We start from the raw sequence: 22,636 nt of genomic DNA, 5'->3' as shown, positions 1-22,636 counted from the left end.
TTCATCTTTGACTCACACTCTGAAAATCTCATGCAAAGGCAGTTTTATTCCGTAATAGCGGAACTGTAAGGCCGAAAACCAAAATTATTTTTCATTATTAATACTTTAGTAACTTTTACTTTCATAATGACTTAAATGTAAAATCTATTATCAAAATTGTTGCCATTAATTTTCTGTCATCAACTAATCGATAGATCATCTAATCATTTCAGCAGTAGAGTGCTGGTTGGTTTCTGGGTGCCTGGGGAAATACTGAAACTGCCATGTACTTGGGAGGGGGATGGTCAACAGCAGATTTCCCCCCCCCGGACCCCATTAGGAGGCCAATCCGGCCACAGCTGATAGATGGTTGTCAGCTCAGTTTCTAGTAAGTCCTGACATGAGTAGATGACACTGCTGCTTAGCACTGATGTGTGAAAATGTGGATTTTTGCCTTGTTAAATTAACCTTTATTGATGAAAAGATGTAGCGTAAGCATTTTCTATGCAAAGAGGGTCTAAGGAGGCACATGTTTTGCAAACAGTAAACCACAGACCAACTAGTTAACCTGAGTTGAAAAGTGGCTACGTATTTCAAATCAGACCGACACCACACTCTTAACCACCTTGGGTACGGTGCCTCTCCAGTGAGCTGTTGTTGTTTTTTTTTGTAATGTTTATGGTTTATGCTTAGAAAACTAAGCATAAAATGTCCTCCTCCTCTTCCTCCTCCTCCTCCCGAAGATGATGTTTCCCACATGATGTTCCGTTGGCGAGACTTTACTCAACCCTGCCTACTAAAGGCTCTGGGTGAGGCCAGTTTAGCCGGTCCGCCCGCCCGCCTGCCGGTCCGCCCGTCCTCCCCACCGCAGACGTCAGGGTCGCCTGCGCAGCGGTCCTCGACACCGACGGCGGCACACCGACGGTCGAAGGGGGAGCTCACTAGCCGCGCACGGCGTCTCGGACTGGCAGAGGTAGGTTGAGCCGACGTCGTCCCAAGTTCGGTCTGCGCCTCGCGTTCGTGTGCGCGTCCGGGAGCGAGAGCTGAGGCAGAGGCGGAAACCGTGGGACCCGAGTTCGGTTTACAAGCCAGGGCGAGAAGTTGTCATCTTCCAGAAAACCGCCGGGAGCGACTCGAGCGCTGGTGGCGAAGGGGTCGAGGCGAATTGTTTATCTCGGCGTCTAAAGAAGCGTTTCGTCGGTTGCAAAACGTCTTGAGAAGTGGCACAGGGCTCTGGCAAGGGCTTTGGCAACTGGCCAGGGTTTGTCCTTTCTTTCTCCCACAAGTGATGGTCTATGTGTGTTTTTCCGTTGACTGTGTTCCCTCTGAAAACCCTCAGTGTTTTCCCACACTAGTCTGCGGTGCGGACGTAGCAGGACGCGAGGCATGTGTTTCGAGTTGTGTAACTGTCAAGAGGGCTGCGCGGCGAGGAGGGAACGAGCTGGAGAGCGGGAGGACTGGACTGCACTGTTTCCACATATTTGGATTTTATTTTCAAAGAGCTTTGTAGGGGAGGAGGGAAAACTGGTGGACACACGAGCACACACACACGCACACACACACACACACACACACACACACACACGCATGTGCACGATAAAAGACAGGCTCTTGACCTCGGCCGGACACATCATCCACATCATTAGCCGGCCTAGAGTCGGAGAGCTGAGGAGGAGGAATCTGTAGGTGTGTGAGCGTTTGTCCACAACCTGCTCGACAGAATGCCGCCAGGCCCGACACAGACACAAACCTGCTCTGAGGCCGAGCTGGCTTCTGTAAACATCGGGCCCGCTTTGAATGGGGGGATTCAAGGCGCACGTACGTCGCCGCGACACCGACCTGGTGAGCTGCGGAGGAATGAAACCGCTCGCCTTCCCATTCCTGGTGCCTCGGCTGGCTTTTCTCAGCCCTGGTTGGACTTGTTGAGTCAACATTTCTAACATTTGCATGCATGACATCAGAGGAAACTCATCGCGCGTCACCAAACAACTTTATCATCTAATTTTGTGCGCCGTGATTACACTTTGCTTTCATTTGTGCTGTGATCATATCGTCGATTACACTGAAAGTTGATAAGCTTCCACTGGAAGCACTGATTCATAGTATAAGTTGACCTAAAACCTTGTTGTGAATTTACACAACCATGGGGGACTCCAGTTAGCGCCACTTTATTTTGTGTGTGTGTGGGGGGGGGGGCTTGAATCCAGTTTTCCCAAAAGAAGCACAGCACTAAGATATTCTCTGAATCACAGTGCTTATTGAATTGAAACTGAATGCCCGTGTAAGGTTAGGGGCAAAAAAAAGCCAACTAAATATTGCAGTAAGTATCCTACATGTCAGTAGAAACTCAGGTCAGGTTTATTATATCCCGAATTTACTGCATCATTTTTTTTTTTATACGACTCTAGAAAACAGATCACGTCCACCGATTTCTCCAAACAACTCATTTGTTTTAGTCGATTTTGTCTTTAGTAGCAAGCCACAGTGCAGCTTGGCCACAGAACAGTGGAACTTTACCGTAGAAGAGAAATTTAAAGGATCAATTTAGGAAATGAGTTTGCACAAATTGGTAACTGTCATACATACATCCTTGGAATTATGGCTCGCAGGCTTGTGACTGTGTTGACTTTTGTGTGAACTGTTAGTTGTCAAACCTGGTTCTGTCATAAATCCGAAGGTCTCCCAGAGCTTTGTACAAGCAGCATCCACAACAAGACGCTGTTTTACATTGCTGCTCGGTGCTGGCGCCTAAGGACTCAAACTGCCCTTGGGGGTCGGTGTTCTTATTTCGGAAATGGACGGCACTTACACTTTTACCTGAGAGCACTTGAAAGCATTTTACAATGCCTCACATTCACACACACACACACACACACACACACACACACACACACACACACACACACACACACACTGATGGCTGCTATGTGAGGTTCTGGCCTGATCATATCGATGCTCGTCTTTGTCTGATCAGCAAAGTGGAGCCTGTTTCGTGTGCTCATGTTCCTTCTGGTTGTGTCCTCATTCACGTGCTTTGTCACAGAACTAGTTTTGGCTCGTTGTAGTTCTGACTTCCTGGCATTCCTCCGGAGCGCGCTGGGACGAACCCGGCGCTGGTTAGGGAGTGAGGGGCTGGGTGTCTCCCCGCTCTTCCATTTGTTCAAATTTATCTTGAGTCGCCTCTCGAAACTAGGTCAGAAATTCCAAAGGACCTCTCATCGTTTCCTACCGTACATTCAGAGATGAGCAGATACGTGTGTGAAAAGAACTGCAGCATCGTTTAGCGTCGTCACTCGTGTTTTGCAGGCGGAGGATAGTAATGTGCATTTGTTTAGCGTGTTCGGGAGTAGTAGAAACATAAGGCAATGCTGTGCTCAGCTCTGTTTCTCCTGTGAAGCATGTGATCCCTGAACCTCTCTGTCCATCCAGCACTGACACTCATGACCATGTGCCTTACGTGTTATTAATGCAAACGGGTCGAAGTCATCAAGAGGAATTTCATCACAAACTATTTCCAGGCCAGAGAACGCCACACATGGCAGTGACTGTTGCTCAATTCTCTTCACTCTACCGCCACCACATGATTATAAACCGTGTAGTATATCATCAGAGCAGCCCAGTGGCTCAGTGTCCACTGTCCCTCCTACAATCCAAGTTGGTGCATCTGTGTGTACAAGCCCTGTGGTGGAAACCTGTTCGGGGGGCAGCGTACATTTTGCCACAAACCTACGCCAGTAAAAAAAAAAAACGTTGGAACGTATTATTAAAAAGAAAAAATATATGTTATGGCTTATCAGTGAGACCCTGTGAGTAAATGTAAGTTTCTGCTAAAAAGAGATAAGCTTGAAAAGCTTTATCATAATAATTGATCCCTCTCCCTTATATTCTGGTGTCTCTGGCGTTCGATTTAAACTGTGTTGTATATTTATGTATGTGAGTCATATGTGGTGTGATGTGTGATCACAAAGCATCTAAAGTGGCTGAGTAGCCTGCAGGCGAGCTGTACTAATGTTCATGTGACTGTGACAGACAGGATCTCTTCTCTTCTCTTCTCTTCTCTTCTCTTCTCTCTTCATTCTCCTTTCTCAGCTGTGTAAGTGGATGAATTTGAGGACGGTGTTGGCCGTCTGGATGTGACCTACCAAATTCCAGGTTATGTGGTGAGATGAAAACGCCAGGACACTGTTGAACCTGCTGACATCGCTTCATAGTCTGCTGAGACACAGGGCCTCTGTGGGGCTAGTGCTGATGTCAGACAGTAACAGCGAGGACGTACTGAAAATATTGAGACAGCCCGGCTCCTGTTGCCACAGCGGGCTGTAGTCTTGATATGGCGGAAACTGGAAAAAATGAAGGGGGCTTGAGACGCAATGATGATAATACGATTCTGAGGAGTGCACGGGGTGTGTGTAGCATTACAAACACACTGCAACACAGCAGCCCTGAACCACCAATTTGGTGAAGCTTTTTTTTTTTGTTGAAATTGTCAGAGCTTATGTTATCACGATCTCTGGTATTTTCCCCCCTCGCGGCAGCGTATAATATATCAGCGTTTGCGACTGATGCATCAGTATTTCTGGCAGCACAACCTTCTGGCCTCTCTCTACCTCTGCAAGTTCCCTATTTTGTTGCCCTGAACATATCATTTGTGATGTCGGACTCTTGTTAAAGCCATCGTTTGACATTTTGGAAGATATTGAAATCTGCACCCGTGTTTTGGAAACGCTCGGAGCACGACACGCAATCACTTTGGTTACGCGCGTAAAACGGGGAACAATAGACTTTGGGCCGTGTTTACAGGCATTCGGCCCCCCCAGCACACCTTGTGCAGACGTCTGTATCGATTGAAATAAGAGCATACCTGTTCGGTCTGAAAAACGCAGCCGATTGTTTGGACACGGTGTTCGATGAGAGGATCGATACCACTATCATATCCATAATTAACACGTTATTCGTGTTTGTTTCTTCCCAAGTGTTAAAACGACAGTCTGCAGTTTTATGGTGAGATATGAGACAGGTCTCGGTCTTCTCATCCACCTCTCCTCCAGAGAGCGTAGTTCCCAGAAGGTTGTGCTGTTCCTTTTTTTTTTTTAAAGCTGAATCGTCGACTGGCATTCAGCTGAGTATCACCCACACGTGTTGCTTAAGTTTTTGTTGGGCCTTACCGTAGTTGCGGCCTGAATTGCTGATGCTGCACTCACAAAATACTGCAACATGATGTAATGTGTTAGTGGGGAAAACTTGTCAGCCATGACGATAGCACTTACCAAAAAAAGAAACCTGCATTGTGTCGCACGCTTAAAGGAATAATTGCTTGGCGTCTAAGTTTCAACAGGACATAATGGGTTTCTCCAAATGGCTCCTTACTGCATGGCATTGTATCATGATGTACGTGTGTTTCTGTTACTTTTTTTAAACCACCAAAGTTACAAGAATATCCGAAGGCTGACTTGTTCTCTTTTTTTTTTTTTTTTTACAACAATGGGGTAATGCAAGTTGTCCAATCCAGATTTTGATGGGGATGTGGAGGTGTGTTTGGTTTTTGGATGTTTGTTTCATTCTCAGTCAAGTTACCAGTATCAATTCCAGTGTCTGCGGTGATGAAAAGGCTCTTGTAGCTTTCCATGTGGAGTCTTGAACTTCCTGTTGTACATTTGTTTTGTGTAAAGACTTGGAGCTGATTTAACAATGTGAGCATTTTTTTTTTTTGTTTGTTCTTGAAGCATTTGCCAATTGCAGTGGCCTCCATGGGGAACATTGGCCTTTTTTATGGCTAACTGCAGTACCAGCTCAGACACATTCTTCCCCTCACTGTAGACCGGAGCCTGGTAAAGAAAAATATCTGAGTACTGGGGAGAAAGCCAAGGTGTCTCCTTAAGACGCGGCTCTGGTGCTGTGTTGGCTGTCAAAACGAGACTAGGGGGAGAGTATTGAAGTACAGCCGATGGTGGGTTGGCAGAGCGCCGCTCACTGTGTTGCGAGGCAGGAAGTGTGACACTGAGAGCACAGGAAGTCCAGCGGCACTAGGGGCTGGGATTAATTCACTCACAGTTAAATAGAAGCTGCAATTCATTGTCTATAAATAAAACCTAGGAAAAGGTTTTCCTTTAATGTTTGTTTTTCTTCGTACGTACGGTACGATGCGTGGAAGCATTCCAGTCCAGTCCTGTTGAACACGCAGCAGCTCAAGACACCAGAATGCAACCTTAAAATATATATTTTTAGCCTCATGTCCATGCCCCAATTTCCAGTGAATTAGCAGGATGCAGTGGCAACAAAAAAAATAGAATAGACGATTAAAGAAATTTATGGAGAAGTACACAATACAGAAAACTGGAACAGCAGCATACACCCTCTCTGCCTTCATTTTTCTCCATGCTTTGTCTCATTACTTGTCCTCGCCTCTCTTTTCTTGTTGGCTGTTACTTTTTCCTAAGCATCTTTTACTTTTCCTCAGTGTTGTTCAGTGTGCACGTGTCTTGTTGCTTTGTCATATGTGGCAATACTGTTGCATTACTGTGTGTAAGTCTTAAAAATGAAGTGTGATATTTGAAACTAATGGATTTTTCAGGAAAGGACGTTCGCGGCCACTTGCTGTATTTGAGTTTATGCATTTGCCGTAGACCGATTTAGATCCAAAATAAGTTCTGACTCTCCACCAAAATAATAAAAAATATATAACACCGATGTAAAATTCTCAACATTTTCTGTTATTAAATTACATTTAGAGGTTTATGCAGCCCTGGTGGATGAATACACCCTCTACGTGCATTCTAGTTTTATATTTTGTCGGACTTCTACCTGGGTGGCTGAAATGATCTCCTCAGGTGTCAGAAATATGGTGGATCGATATTTCTCTATCTCGTAAAACCTCGTTGCGGACTTCAGTTTAATCCTAAACCCTGTTGGGAATCCACCCCCTGGGTGGGGAACTGAAAAAGAGGAAGTGGCGTGTACCGTATATAAGGCTTGCGTGGGACTTCTCTGTATGCGCAATGTGAGTTTAGAGGAAGAGGAATCAAGAAGTTCTCCCCAGTGCTGAATGTTTTTTTTTTTTTTCAAACATTTTTCGATGCTGCTAATCTTCCGCTTTTTTCTGTTTTCAGCTGTATGTGGCTGCTCTTCACATTTTGCATTTTTATGAGGAATGAACTAAGGTGCTTCTTCTACTGTCTTCTCAACATACTGCTGATTCTTCTATGGACACAGATTGAGTAAGTAGACTCGCTGATACTTCTTTTTCTCCACTGATAGGATTTTCACCATGTTGTAGTAAGAGTCACCAGAAAAGCTGACATCTTAATAGGCCCGAAGCCTGTCTCAAGTCTACTCGCCACTTTTTTGCCAATACTTTGCCTGTTGTGATGTAGTAATGAAAAAATGATCTGTTTGAAAGAACTGCTGATATGTACGGCTGTAGTTTATTGGAAGACCGTGGCCCAGTCTTGTTTAAAGCTTTGTGAACAGCTGCACAGAAAATTAATCTGCAACTGTTCTGATTTTCGATTAATTGTTTCAGTAATTTTTCCATCAAGAATGCAGTCGTTATTTTTAAAACGCTGACTCACACAACAGAAAATTTTGATTATGGAGTGGGAAACTAAATTTACTGAGACCAGACACAATAGACTAGCTTTGAGGTTAGACTCAAAGCGAATTGTGGGCATATTGCTTTGCCTCCTCAAGCATGTCTAGTTTTCATCACAGAGCCAGGTGTCTTTACTTTTAAACATCTTGTGAGTGTTTTTAAGAAGCTAAGCTCCGTAGGAAGGTCAGAGGTCAAGGTCAGCTACCTGAACCGTTCAGGAGAAAATAATGTAATTTGTCAATTAATCAAGGTTTAGCCTTCATTTTGTCATCAGCAACGTCCAGTATTCTTTATGGTAGAATTTAGGGCTGCAACTAACGATCATTTTCATTATCAGTGAATCTATCAGATTATTTTCTCTTTTTTTAATCAAGTTTCTCTGAGTCCAAGGTCACGGCTTCACATGTCTTGTTTTGTCCGACCAACAGTCAAAGACCCAGAGATAATCAAGTTACAATAATATAAAACAAGGAAGAGCAGAGTATCTTCAAATTTGAGGGGATGAAAAACAATTTTTGGTATTTTTGCTTGAAAAATTACTGAAACTATTAATTATCAAAGTAGTTACAAATCAGTGCAGCCCTAGTAGAACTAACAGGATTCAGACAGGAAGGTTCTTGTGTATTTAAGGACTTTGACAAGAGGATTAAGGTATTTTTTTTACACAGCATTTCAATACATCAGACTTATGATTGCATAATATTAAAATAATAATAATGTACCCCAGATTATTTTGGTTGCAGAACCTTTGGCAACAATCACAGCCTCTAAGCATTTCTTGTAGCCATCTAGAAGCTTCTTGCACCTGTCTGCTGGCAGTGTCTGCCAGTCTTCCACTGCTATGCGTTCAAGCTCTTCTAAGTTTGCAGCATTCCAAAGGTTTTCAATGGGATTTAGGTCAGGTCTCGTTGTGTGCTGCTGGACGTGTGATGTGGGTCGTTGTGTGGCTGAAACACCCAAGACCTTCGCCTCAAACTTAGTTTTCTGACACTGGGGAAACACATTTTGCTCTAAAATGCCTCGGTAACCTTCTGATTTCATCACTCCTTTGATACACTCAGTGCCTCCATTACCAGAGGCAGCAAAGCAGCCCCGCAGCATGATAGAGCCTCCACCACGTGTTACTGTAGGTCGGGTGTTCTTTTCCTTATGGGCTTCATTTCGTCGCCTATAAACAAACTGATGCGCTGCATTCCCAAAGAGCTCTACTCTGGTTTCATCAGTTCACAGAACATTATCCGAGAAAGACTGTGGCTAATCTATGAAAGTTTTTGCAGACGTTACTCTTTCCTTTTTGTGCCTTTCTTTCAGTAGTGGAACATAACAATTGGCCTTCGCCCATTGAGTCCTACTTGGTTTATTGTGTGGCGTATGGTACGTGCTGAAACCACCACTCCATTGGTCAGCCTGAGGATCTTTACATGTCTTGCGTAGTGTTTTTTTTTTTCCACAATCTGCTTCAACCTATGTGGTCTTTTCTCATTGAGTTTCTTCGTAGCATCATGTCCTGGAAGCGTCTTAACAGCTTTATGATTGTGAAACTTCTTGATAACATTACGAACTGTCGAAACAGGGATTTTAGGATCTTTGGTGAATGGCTTGTAGCCTTGGAATTGTTATGTTTTTTGATAATAGCATTTCTGATGCTCTCAGACAGCTCTCTTGTCTACATCATTGTGAAACAGAAATTGGGAACAATCAGTCCCTTTTTTGTATACAGTAAAATGAATTAATTTCGATTTTTTTTTTCTGAAGATATTCTAAATTTTGTACTTGCAGTGTTTTATTGCCATGTTTGACAGTGATTTGGTTTGTCATAGAGTTGAAATAGTATGCACTATAGATGTATAGGACTTGATCAGTATTAATTAATAAACTTTTTTTTTTAAATTTTGGCATGTCACCTCAGATAGATATTCGGACTAAACATGAAACAAAGATGAGCAACTGAGATTTAAATACAAAACAATAAAAAATCTATAGCACCTGATGAGCCTCAGTGGCCACTAGTATACTTGCTAAGTGGATTTTTACCATCCAGAATTACGGAAGTTGACTGATGGTGAAAGTCAAATCTTTCAGCTGTAAGATCACCTGAAAAATTCAGCTTATTTGCTGTTTCCATGACTCTGAGTAACACAGAGGAAGTGGTTTATTCCATTGATGAAAACCAAAAAAAAACAAACAGAAGAGGTGGTTATATCGCGACTTCTCAGTGAGTTGATCTGCCAGGGCTGGAGTTTTGTTAAAGTTTAGAAGCACCTGTATAATGCATGTGTGCTAGAAGCTCTTCAAGCCTGTTTAAAGTTTTTTTCCATATTTACAGAGGTCGCTCAACTCCATATTTAAATGTCCTTAAGTCACATCTGTTTACACAAGCACATATATCTAGAGAGGAAATACAGACATACAGAAATCCTTCAATCAATAAGGCAAATACCCAAGGTCCTTTTCTAGAGAAGACATTTGTTTGTGATTGTTTCCATCATGAAATGTATTCAGCATTTAATTCTTTATTTGAAGAATGTTCAAGAGGTAAAATTACCTTGCTAGGTTGAAGTCTAAATCAACTGCAATAGAACCACATCTGTTGCCAGATACAGCCGGTGTATGTGAGCAAATGTATGTGAACACGCCACAGGATGTTAGCTTAGACACTCAGCAGTTACTGCACAGCTGACACATTTATTTTTTACCCTGGGCTGCATTAGAAATGTGTGAAATTACCTCAGGTTTTTTTTTTTTTTTTTATTATTATTTTTTTATGACCGGCAGCACTCTACATATTTCTTGATGATCTGCAATGGAGCGAGGTTTATAAATATATCTTAGTTGAAGGCTGCTAAGTGTTGAATTACATGAGGTGTGTTTGATTATGTTATTGTTTCTGGAACCTTACCATTTACCGCTGAGCTGTTTGAGGGCTTGAGCAGGGTTGAGTGAAAAGTCATGGGAGGTTTCCACTTAATGATATACCCACTTCCACCTACTATTACCCCTGTAAAAACCACATGTTTCTTCATTGAACCACAGTCTTTTTTTAGTCATGCTTAAAAAAAAACTTTTTTAATTGCTTAAAATAATTCTGTGTGTGTGTGTGTGTGTGTGTGTGTGTGTGTGTGTGTGTGTGTGTCTTTCTTCTGTCTGTCTTTCTTCTGTCTGTCTTTCTTCTGTCTGTCTGTCTCTGTATGTGTGCAGTAACTCTAATGAGGTCACAGAGCACAGGAGGTTCAGTGGCAGGATAAAGAAGCCTTTTTCTATGGCCATTTGTAAACTGAAACATATGTGAGCCGTGTGTGTGTGTGTGTGTGTGTGTGTGTGTGTGTGTGTGTCTCAAGGCAGCCATTGTGAATCTTTGTGTGAGTATGAGATAGAGATATATACTCAGCTTCTGAATTCATCCAGAGAAAGAAAGAAGCTGTGTAGTGCATTTTAAATTTCAACACACAGGCCTTCCTATGGCGGAAGTTGATGTCTTTCTGCATTCACTCAGAGCCGCTTCACTGTCATCTGCAAAATTTTGCAGTAACTGCAAACTCCGGTTTGCTTGGTTCAAGTCATCGCAGTTTTGTGTATTTTGAATTCCATTGTGCAAATTGCATTTCCAGAGGTGACTGTGGAGGGGTTTTCCATCACAGTCTCCTTCCCTTTCAACATATAGTAAGAAACTCGGTCTCATTGACTTCCGTCTTCCTGCCTTGTTTTATCTGCTTCTCTCACATCTGCAGTTGTGTCAATGTCATTTCATCACTGCTGCAGGAAATGAGTCGATGTATTAGTCTCTATATCCTGATTAAAGCTGTGAAATCACCTCAGTCATATTTATAGACTAAAGTAGGACTGGACAGTGTTCGCCCTCGGCCCTTTCTGGATGACCACCCTACCCTTTAAGTTCAGCGCGGTCTGCTGAAATTTCGTAAATTGGCTGCATATTTTAAAATGCAATCAAATAGCCTCAGCACGGAGAGACAGAAATACATTTCTCTGCCGCAGAGGGTTCAGTCATGGTGGAGGCCAAATAGAAACATCTGTAGATGTTCTGACAGCGGAAACACGCACATTTGCACGCGGCTTTAAATCTTAAATCTGCCAGCGCGGCTTCTACAGCCAGTGTTTGCTTAGAAGTTCTCTTCTGTGAGTGACGTTTTCCTGTTTAGTTAAAAAGTTTGTCCAAGCCAAAACTGTACCCTAACAGAGTTTGTTTCATTTGCCGAACTGAAGAATGACTCCTGATAATTCTGAAACAAAAAAAAAAAATTCTGTCTTTTAATCCATTATTTGATTAAATGATTAACAGAAATGTAAGTGATTTTAAGATATAGTTCTGATGAATTATATCTTACTAATTCTCTGTCATTAAGTTGAAATGTCAAGTATTTGCTGGTTAGTTGCTTGATCTGGTTCTTTGCTTTATATAATGATGCTTTTTATGGGCTCTTGGACTGTTGGTCACACTAAGCAAGCAAATATCAGGCCCTTGACTCGTGATGATGGTTCATCTTAATTCTGACACATAAAAGGAAGTCAATAATTGATTACTCAAAAGAAAAGGTATTGACAGCGAGCATTAGTTGCAGCACCGCTGTTACTGAACCTTTTTCACATGACAAATGGGTGAAAAGACTGTGTCCAGCACAAGCTGTGAGTGCACATCTATTTAGGGCACTGTCCTGTAATCCTCAAATTCATGTTCATAACTCCTGTTATGTTGTAGAGTTCGTGCCAATTACACAACTCTTCAAAGTGTGGCCCAGTTTGTACCTGTCATCTCCAGACCTCTCCTCCTGATCTGTATTAGCACTAAGAGAGGCATGGTTAAATGGGCGATCTCCAATGTTTGGCAAACGTTGTTAACATGTAGAAGACACTGGCAGGCTCCGACTGTTTTCTGCTGCAATTCAAAATTGGTATGAGTGGCTTGTAGTAGTCGTTGCTCCGCAAATGCTCAAAAGTGACGATGCTTTCAAAAATTAACGTGCGATTTATATTTTCTAGTGCACCTTCCCCTTAATGGTATTTAGCATCCTAAGTATTCGACTTTAGCGTTGCCACATGCAGACATCGCACACGTTCGCAGTCTCCACGACAAGTACAGCAGGTTCAGGCTCTTGATACTGAGGAATGTTGTTCTGTTTATGTTTGGCTCTCACTCAGTGTTTAAGCTTATGTTAAGCTTTCTGTGCCATTTTTAGGGGTTTTTCTCTTGCCCTCATGGTCTATTAGTCTGCGTAGGCCAAAACGGATATAATAGAGAGAAGGTTGTTTTTATAAACAGCATCACAGATGCAGTTTTAAAAAAACCTTGTGTGAAATCTGCTCATCGCCAGCGCTTGTCAGATTGTCATGCTTGTTTTGTTTTTTTTGTTTGTTTTTTAGTTTTTGCCAAAATTTCACATTTATATATTTAATCTGCGGAATTTCGGCTTTAAAAACTAGCACCTTTAAGACTAAGAGTAAGACATGCTAGTGGCTCTATGAAGCTCTACTTTGTGCTGTGCGCTAGAAGCTAATGCTGTTATTGGGAACATACAATAGGAATGCTTACATGCTGGTGTTGAGCAGGTACCATGCTTACCATATTCTCCATCTTGCAAGGATGGAAGCTAAGGCTAGGATGCTAATATTTGATAATTAGCATTAAACACAGAGTACAGCCGGGGCTGATGTGGATGTCAGTAGTTTTCCAGGTATGTGGGCAGAAACCAAAGTATTGGAAAAAAAATTGAATTTTGACCTGATGATGGTGCTAGATGAGAAGTCAGGAATCACTAAAGTTATAAAAATTTTATCCTGAGTGGGGGCATGTATATCTCAAACCAATTTCCATGAAAATCCATTTAGTCGTTGTAGAAATATTTCACTCTGAACTCCAAATGTCAAGCTGGTGGCTCTAGAAGTAAAGTCGGGATCACCAAAATGCTTCACCACTCAGACCCAGTTTCGGTTTAAGGCACAAATTTCAAGGACTGTTAGATTTTGATATTCAGGCCTGTGTTAACCGCTCACACCTCGGTGTCATGCGAGAACAGAGCCCAGTGGGTACGTCTGCCTGCTTTAAGCTACCAGACAGTCGGGGTTTCTTCTGTTCCCTTTCTCTGTTGCTGTAATAAAACACAGACTTCAGGGTACGCTAGAAAAGGTGAACCTGTGTACCGTGAGCATGCTTTTCCTCCTTCCTCTCACCTCTCTCCTCCAGCAACCTGGCCTTACTTTGATGGAGACAGAATCTCAGTGTTTTCAGTGTGAGACATTGAAGATGACAGACCATGCTGGAACAAGTGAGATTAGGAAAGATCACTGGGTGAGACTGGCAGACCGAGAGAAGAAGGCTGGTAGGGGATACTAAGGATGAAGGTCAAGACAATGCAAACAGATGAAGAAAGCAAAAGGAGAAAAGGAAGAAAAAGAAAGATGATAAACAATTGCACTGCGGGAGTGTTGCACGGTTGATAGAATGAAAGTGAGAGGGAGGAGGAGAATGTCAAAATGATATTTAGCTGAGATGTAGAGGTATCACCATCGCAGCAACCGGATGGCTGTGGTGCCAGAGCCGTGTGGTGACTTCCTGTTTGTCAGCACCATACAGGAAGCAAGAGGCCCCTAGAGGAGGGTCTGATAGTGAGCGTGTGTGCGCCTCAAAATGAAACGAGAGGCCAAGCTGTGTGAGTATTTATGTGTGGAGGAGATTTTGCTGTGAATTTGAATGTGCGAGCGTGCACTTGAGGAAGTAAGTTATGTACCCGTTCTTCCTCTAGACTCTTGTTTAAGTGGCTTTCTAGCTCATGGCATTTTACCTGACCTAACTCTATGATCTTAATTCTCTTAGTTCTTGTCATCAGAGATAAGATAAGTGAATTTAATGCTATAGAACTGATACTATGGGACTTTAGTTCTGGCAGATTTCTGACAGGTAAGAATTCTTACGATGGGATTTGCTTTAACAGTAAGCATGGCATCATTGATATGATATGTGCGCCTTTGCCAGTTACAGTAGTCACAATTCAACCATGTTCACGTGTTTTTTTTTTTTTTGACACCTTCTAAGCTTTCAATTTAAACCTGCTTATAACAGGGAGTAACAGGAGGTAATAGAAGTTTAGCACTGGCTTCGTGCGTGCACTGGACCATACAGTTTAGATGGGGAAGTGACTCTTAACATGTCAGTAATTTGATTTGGCAGACTGTTTAACCAATATAAATTAGTTTTAGGGCTGTGAAACGTATGTTGTGTTATTGGTATTAATAATGAATGTATTTTTTTTTGGATGCAGCTAGTTGGGTCCTTTTGTAAGTCTCATTGGTTTATATATTATGCCTGCAGTGCCCATCTGCAGGACAAACCCTGAAAAGTCATTTTTACAAGTCTGGAATTTTACACAGAATCAGTCAGAATCAGAATGACCAGAAGGTGCTACTCTCTGTGAGATGAAACTTTCATGTGTCTCCAACTGTTTCTAAATCGACTGCGTGCAGTTACTGTTTAGGCTTGACTGAAATGTGCTTTAATGTGCCATTAAAGGCGCACTTAATTTTGAAAGCTAATTTTGAGCTCCAGCTACAGTGGTATTGACACAGAACAGAAACCCAGCCTCTTTCCCACGCATCGTGTACTGGTTGGAAAGAAAGAGGTATCTGTCCTTGTCAAATTAAACTGACTGCAACTGCTACAACAACTTGCAGTACCAGAATGTTTGATTTCTTTTCTATTCTTCTTGTTCTATTTTATAAAGTGTTTGTGTGTTCTGTCCTCCAGGCTGCAGCGTCCAGTGCAGATAGAATAAAGTGAAGAGAGGAAGATGCCAGCCCCACCTCCCCCACCACCCCCTGGGCCTCCCCCTCCTCCCACCTTTGCTGTTGTAAGTCAGACTGTCTGTCTGTCTATCTGTCTGTCCATCCGTCCAGTGAGCTCTGCTGCCCTTTCATCTTGACCGAGCTGAGCAGAGACATCTTGTGAATAAATGATATCATAACAAATCTTCTCCTGTTTGGTCTGTGTGATCCCGATTTTTGTCCGCTCACTGCCTGTTATCTATTCACGGTTTTACCTTTACGCTCTGTCATCCCCTCTAATATGGTTGAACTTTGGGTAAAACACAAAAATCCATAAAATCCGGAGTTGTTTTCCCCCTTTCTGGGCGTTTTGTGCAGCCTTACCCTTTCTCAGTGACTGTATACCCCTGCATGTGTGTTTGTGTTTCAGGCCAACACAGAGAAGCCAAATCTAAGCCGTACAGAGCAGCACGGAAGGAGCGCTCTGTTGAGTGACATTTCGAAAGGCACCAGATTAAAGAAAGCTGTTACAAATGACCGCAGTGGACCCGTATTGGACAGTAAGTGAAGACCTCTTTTAATAGCACTAGTTAGTTTGTAGTCCGGTTAGTCACACTAAGTTAGTCATATGGCAAAGGAGGGAAATAAAACAACACTAAGTCACTATAATAGAGTAGAATTCAAGACACACACAACACCAGACTGTCCCGAAACTAATAATTTACATTAAAAATAAAGGACTAGTGGGACTCAATGATTAATGGGCCCCCACAGGCCTGAAGACCCACATCGCGTCTTTTTACAAATGTGCAGCAAAACAGATAAAAAGTATCCTGTAAATGAACAATTAATCTAATCATTTTCATTTATCTTCTCAGAACCCAAAGGAGGAGGAGGAGGAGGAGGAGGCGGCGGGGAGGAGGAGGAGGAGGCGGCGGGGGAGGAGGAGGTGGAGGTGGAGGGGGTTTTGGTGGCGGGGCTACTGCTGGTTTAGGAGGCCTGTTTGCAGGAGGGATGCCTAAACTGAGGTCTGCAGCAAACAGAGACAGCAATGGTAAAAAATATATGATCATTTTAATAACGATGATAATGATAATGAACAAAACGCAAAGCAGTGCGTCTAGTAACACTTTTTACACCACAACAACAGATTTTGCCTTTTCACCCATCCAGACTCAGGACCCAGCCGAGGACCTGTGCTCCCCCCAGGAGGCCGCTCTTGTGGCCCCAGCCCCTTCGGTGGCAGTGGTGGCTCCACTGGCTCACCTAAATTCCCGGGAGCCTCTGGTGGTTTCCGTAGCAACGTTCCTGATCTTCCCAAGGGCCGCCCAAATTTCTCATCCAGACAAGACACTTCAGGAGGCCCCCCTCCTCCCGTACCCAACACACCTCGACCATCCCAGACCTTCCAGTCTCGCGGAGGCCCATCTCCGCCATCACTCCCTGGAGGACCCAGACCCAGCCTGGCCTCTGGGCCTCCGGCTCCCAGTGTTCAACCAGGGAGACACGGACCTCTCCCTCCCCCACCAGGAGGCTCCTCAGCTGGGCCAAGACCGGGCCTCTCCATACCCCCTCCTCCGCCCCCAAACAGCAGCCGACCACCCTTGCCGCCAGCTCCTGGAGGGAGACCCCCACTTCCAGACGAGCGACCCCCGCCACCACCAGCTCCTATGGGAGGTCATCGGCCATCTATGCCCCGCGACATGCCCCCTCCTCCCCCCTCTGTCAACTCCAAACCCCCTTCCTCTATCTCTTCCTCCTCATCCCCTCGTTCCTCACCTGGTGGGGGCGTGCCTCCTCTCCCACCGGGACGACCGGGCCCTCCCCCTCTCCCACCCACCCCAGCTGGAGGGGATGACCACAGCACCCCTCGTCTACCCCAAAGGAATAGCTCACTCAACAGGTACTGGGAAAGTTTGTTATGGCCTGAAAGTGTTAATGGTTTAGTAGCATTGAAGCCTGGTGTATACACTGAGATAATGTTCTTGATAGTAAAATCTTCTTTGGTGTCAAAGTTTGCATAAATTCAAATCTAATGGCCATACTATTCCGCTGCAGCTCACACATCATGCAAACTTCTTCATGTTGCTTCCCTCGTACAAAAAAAAAAATCAGTCCCTTTTTAAAAACTTAGGTCGTTTTGACTATGTAAAATACAGTTGGTTTTTTTTGTTTTTTTTTGTTTTTTTTTAGCTCCCTCCAGCTGTACATTCACACGCTAATGTGCATTAACATGTGCGAGCAACCCAGTGTTGCACAGTCTAATACTGATGCCACTGAGCACACTCACTGCGGTATTTGGGAGGTTCACTGCTTTGCTGATGGGGTTGGTAACTGTAGCTGTTGGAAAGATGATGTATGACCTACCACGAATTCGATTCTGTATATTCAGCTTCAAACATACCAACAGTGTGTTCCTCAAAGTTGTAATGACATTTCATAAGCAAGGTCTTTGATTTGCACCACTAAAGATAGATCTACTTAACTGCTTGTTCTCTTTTTAAGATGATTCTTGTTGCGAAATTTGTGAATTTGAGACATAGATTAAAAATTCTGCCTCTCCTTGCCAGCCACGGTCCAGCTCCACCACATGGCCGGGCAGGACCTCTCCCTCCCCCACCAAACGAGAGACCGCCATCTCTTGGAAGGAACCAATCCTCACCACGCACAGGTGAACAGCCTTGATCAATTACCTGAACAAACCATGTAAAAAAGATGAGAAATGTTTAAGATACCGTGTGTACCTGCTATCTGGTAATACCATTCACCTCAGGAGCCACCATTCACCAGCTAACTTGTCGATTTTTCATTTTTACTTCCAAAGGGCCTCTTCCTCCCCCTCCTCCCTCAAGTCGTAGTGTGGGTGGGGGCAGTGTGAGGTCATCGCCAGCTCCTTCCCCTATTGGTCGGCCAGGCCCAGATCCACCTCGTGGTGGACCTGGCGGAAGGCCTCCCCTCCCTCCGGACAGGCCAGGGACAGGAGGAGCCCCTCCTCCTCCACCACCCATGGGTAACGGCTTCCAAAACTCTCACCAAAACCAGATACAGGGTGAGTAGATCCTTGAAGGTGTTTTAAATCAAGGTTTTTAATTTGAATATTGATAAAATATTTTGTGTGGAAAATGGAGAGCAGAAACCAAACACCAATGGAGCTTGTGGCACAAAAAAAACCTGGAAATACTGTATTTCACCAGTAGAGAGTAAAATAGAAAAATTCAGGAGAATGGTGCAAAAGCACACTACATATACTGTAGATTTAAGCACATTAAAAACCATGCAATTTAACAAAACAGAAGTCTAATATATAAATCCATGTGTGCCAGTGATAACTTTGCAGGCAGATGATTCAAATCATATGTCTTGTAGAGGATTCACTGTGTTTTTAGAAGACTGTAGTCTCACAGTCTATCCAAGAGAAACCCATTGCCCTCAGTGTTGTTTTTACCATGAGTTCCACTTTGTTCAGCCATGGCAGAGAAACCCGATGACCTCCATTCGTGTTGTTTTTATCCCCCTGAACCAAGAAAGTAAGTTTGATTTGGAAAGTGGTGTGGGACAGGTAGTGACAGGGGGTCCTAAGACTTCTGCCCCAGAAATGTCTGACAGTTTTTAATCACATTTCCTGCAGTTCCACACAAATCCATTTCCTTCATTCATTTTCTCCTAAACCATATGACCCTCGTCTGTGAACGACCCGTTGTTTGTAGTTATATGAGTACTTATGACGTGCTTGTGTTTGTGTCACGAGAGAACCGCTGAGCTTAATTTCTCTCCATCAACAGATGAGTGGGAGTGTCGGTTCACCTTCCATCCAGTCTCAGACCTTCCTCCACCTGAGCCCTACGTGCCCTTCCAGAAGACCTACCCCAGCAAGATTGCTAAGACTGACGGCAGAGGTCAGACACAGAAATGCATACACATATTGTAAACTTAAAATGCTCCAAAATGGTGGTTTTTGGGGACCCAAGGGGGGAAAAAAGCCCCGTCCTCAGCTTGACTGTCGTGCAGTTTTCAGATTGTTCCGTTGTCCTTCTGAAGTTTTCATAAAAACCTAGAGTCTCTGACTTTTCTCAGCCTGTGAAAACCCTTTGAAACCGGTGGAGAAATTGTGCTATTGAGAAAATATTCAGTTGTAAATGGAAAATGCCTGTTTGCCAGTTTGTCTAAAAGTAGACCACAAGAGACAAATGAAAGAAAATTTATCTCAAAAACTAGACGGTACACACTAGAGCACAAAAAACCGTACTTCAGCTGTGTTTGATTTTCATCATATTTTAATCACTTTCTACTTTCCCCATAACCAGCCTTTGTATAAAGATTCCTCACTTTTTGAGGTGTGCTATCAGACACCGGAGGTAACTAGAGGTACAGTCCAGCTGGACTGTCACATAGTGCCACCTGGTGGAAGAAAATTAAACCTGCTCTGGAAAACAAATGAAAACACTAACTCCCCTGTCTATTTTCTTCTTTCCAGGTTCTGGTAAAAAGGAGAGAGGAGCTCCTCCACTTCCTCCGATACCCAGGTGAAGAAGAGGCGGCAGCCCTCACGACACCTGGAACTACCCTCTCTGTTTCCTTCCTTGTCTCTCTACCCCTGTTGCGCTCATTGTGCTTTGAACCGCGGCATTTGGTTTGTTTTATGGACTGCAACGTGTAAAGCGGACCTGAAGTACGGTTGACCAAGTAAAAGGACAGACTCAAAATATGGAGTTTACATCACGTCTCTCTGTAGCAGCTGAATGGCGATAGTCAGAGACCAAAGCCTGTTTCTACTCCGGTACACTGTGTTCAGATAAAAAAGAAAAATAGACTTGTACCTCCTTAGGTACGAGAGAAAAAAAAAAGTGTTTTTTCACGTTTACAACCACGCTGTGTGTGGAAGATGCGGTTTCGGTGGGCTTTGTTGATCTGGTTGCTGTGAATCATGAATTACTGATGAACAGTGGTATTTTAATGAACCTTGATCAGCATTGACTTTGGTCTATTAACTAACTATTTCATCATTTGCTCACAGTCGGTTGATAGATTCCATACATTGCTTGCTAGATATTATATTTCATCATCCAGCTACACTTTTAGAAAAGAATACAAATGTTCTCTTGAAAAATAAAAGTAGAATGTGACAGGTAGCACATGTGACTTTCCCACGCTGTTGACACAGCCCAGACAGCATTTGGTAAAGCTAAATCACCATCTTATGGCAATATTATTGTCAACATTGGATTCCCAGGGTTATGCAGCAACAGTGCAGGGCTTATAATGCAACCAGTTGCCTTCCTCAAGTGTGTTAATAAGCTGTCTCTCTCTGTTTTGTTTTTGTACCAGTGTTCCCCTTGTGCCTTTTTCTATTCAGGATTGTACTTTAAGGCTGCTTAAAAAAGAGTTAAGGGAATTAGCCTATTGTGCCTTAAATTATGTATGTGTGTTTCTTCAGCTGGGTTGGATGACCTCTGCCCGACGTAAATGTAAAAACAGAGGCAGTATAGCAGCTCGATTGCCACGTCATCTAGAATATTTAGCATAGCAAAGTGGCTCAATTACAGTATCAATGCATAGACAAACATGGAACCAAGCTAAAAATGGCCACAACCTCCTGCCATCGCTGCATAAAAGATCAGGGGAAACGCGGGTGTTTAATTCGCCAAAGCCACATGTGCCTCCACGGTATGTTCATTTACATCTATGTGTTTCTGTTGGAACCACTGAATGGTACTTTTCCTTTGATTGTTTCATGTGATGTGAGCATGCATTGATGTTTATGATTTTGATGTTTTAAAGGATATTGTATGGGTTCATTGCAGCATTGGTTTACAATTGAACTGATTATAATTTTTGCTGTTTTGTTAAAAGCTGCCTTGACTTATTATGGAGGATCTGAGTATGTACCTGTATGATTTAATCAAGTGGTATTGAAGGACTGTATTATTTTAAGTTATGTTTCAGAACTGTGCAGTATTATGTTTTGGCATCACCCAGCACTGCTTTGAATGGTCTTTTGTATACGTGATGTATTATTATCATGTGTTGGTCAAAGGAACATTTTTCTCTAAGACAATCATACAGAAGCAAATCTATTTACATCAATAAATAAAATGCTTAATGTTCTCTACCTGGGGTGAAATTTGCTTTTATTGGAGTATACGTTGTAAGTAAGTGGATATTCCTACACAAAGGACGATCATTTGATTGCAAGCAAGCGCAGTGAGTTGCAGTGACAGCATCCAGATGAGGTGACTGGTTTTGTATTTTCAGATAAGCAATATGCATCATTTACATGTTTTTTTGCAATAAAATTGGGCAATACATTGATACAAAAGTGTGTCATGATATATAAGACATTGTCTGGAATTAGGCTATTATGATTATTTTAAATATTGTCATTTGTACAATTTGTATGGTCTCTATCATTTTTGATTTTTTTTTTTTTTTTCTCACAAGTAAATATCTGCAGCCATCAGTCATCATCGTCATCAAGGTATTAAAGTAAAATTATTGTGATATTTGATTTTACTATTGTCACCCAGTAACGTTGTGCAATCATGAAGTTCTCAGCATCAGTTGTAACCAGCTGGGGGCTCCTGTTCAAGTATGAGGGATCTCACATTATCTCTGGACAAAAATGTATCAGCTGCAAAGACAACTCCCCTACTCGACTGCCATTTTTCTATGACATACAATAGTTAAATTCTTTTGCAAACATGTAGAGGTTATTACCTAACTGTCTGATTTTTGTGCTGTTCTCCTGAGAAGTGGAGTTGGAGAGAGCCATCTCTAACAGCTACTGTGGGTTTTCAATAGAATGCGCTAGGATTTACAGTTTGGCTTTGACACCGTTAACCCACAAGCTACAGAAAAATCCAAATAGGTGACTTCTCTGAGTCTCAAATACACCAGTGTGTGCCTGTGGACCAACTAAATCAAACACATTGAGTCTTGCGTCGTTGCTATTCATTAAAATTCCAATACCTCATTTCATTTCATCGGTATAAGTTAAAGTGGGACAGTGGAGGAAATATGTACGCATGGGGGAAAAAAAATATGGATGATTTTGACTCTGTCTTTTTGATGAAAAGTAAAGTTCCCATTTTTGAAAAACAAATTTCTTCAACAAGGGAATAGAATAGAAAAATACCAAAAGACCCTCCTTTGGTGGACTTTTAGCGGTGTAAGGTTTATTTGAGTCCCTAGAAAACATCATGAATCTAGGATCCTGTGAAACCTCACCTCCAGTCCCAGAACTGAAGCCTGATTATTTGCAGCACTGCGAATCGCCCCCTGGCTGTCCACATACAGCATTGG

General features: G+C 42.9%; 1 protein-coding gene across 1 annotated transcript; it reads left to right on the top strand.

Moving 5' to 3' along the window:
• The first annotated feature begins 864 nt into the window (after nt 1-864).
• wipf1b (WAS/WASL interacting protein family, member 1b) lies at nt 865-21,619 on the top strand. Its single transcript, XM_040138742.1, is given in 11 exon segments — nt 865-952; nt 7,086-7,193; nt 15,321-15,423; nt 15,768-15,897; nt 16,216-16,248; nt 16,251-16,391; nt 16,511-17,240; nt 17,908-18,008; nt 18,162-18,386; nt 19,120-19,233; nt 19,812-21,619. Coding segments are annotated over 9 exon segments (1,587 nt in total). The 5' UTR covers nt 865-952; nt 7,086-7,193; nt 15,321-15,363; the 3' UTR covers nt 19,865-21,619.
• The last annotated feature ends 1,017 nt before the right edge of the window (nt 21,620-22,636 follow it).

This window comes from Xiphias gladius, chromosome 11, assembly GCF_016859285.1.
Source record: "Xiphias gladius isolate SHS-SW01 ecotype Sanya breed wild chromosome 11, ASM1685928v1, whole genome shotgun sequence".
Classification (NCBI taxonomy): domain Eukaryota; kingdom Metazoa; phylum Chordata; class Actinopteri; order Istiophoriformes; family Xiphiidae; genus Xiphias; species Xiphias gladius.
The sequence above is the reverse complement of the archived record's forward strand: the minus strand, read 5'-3'. Positions and strand labels throughout refer to the sequence as shown.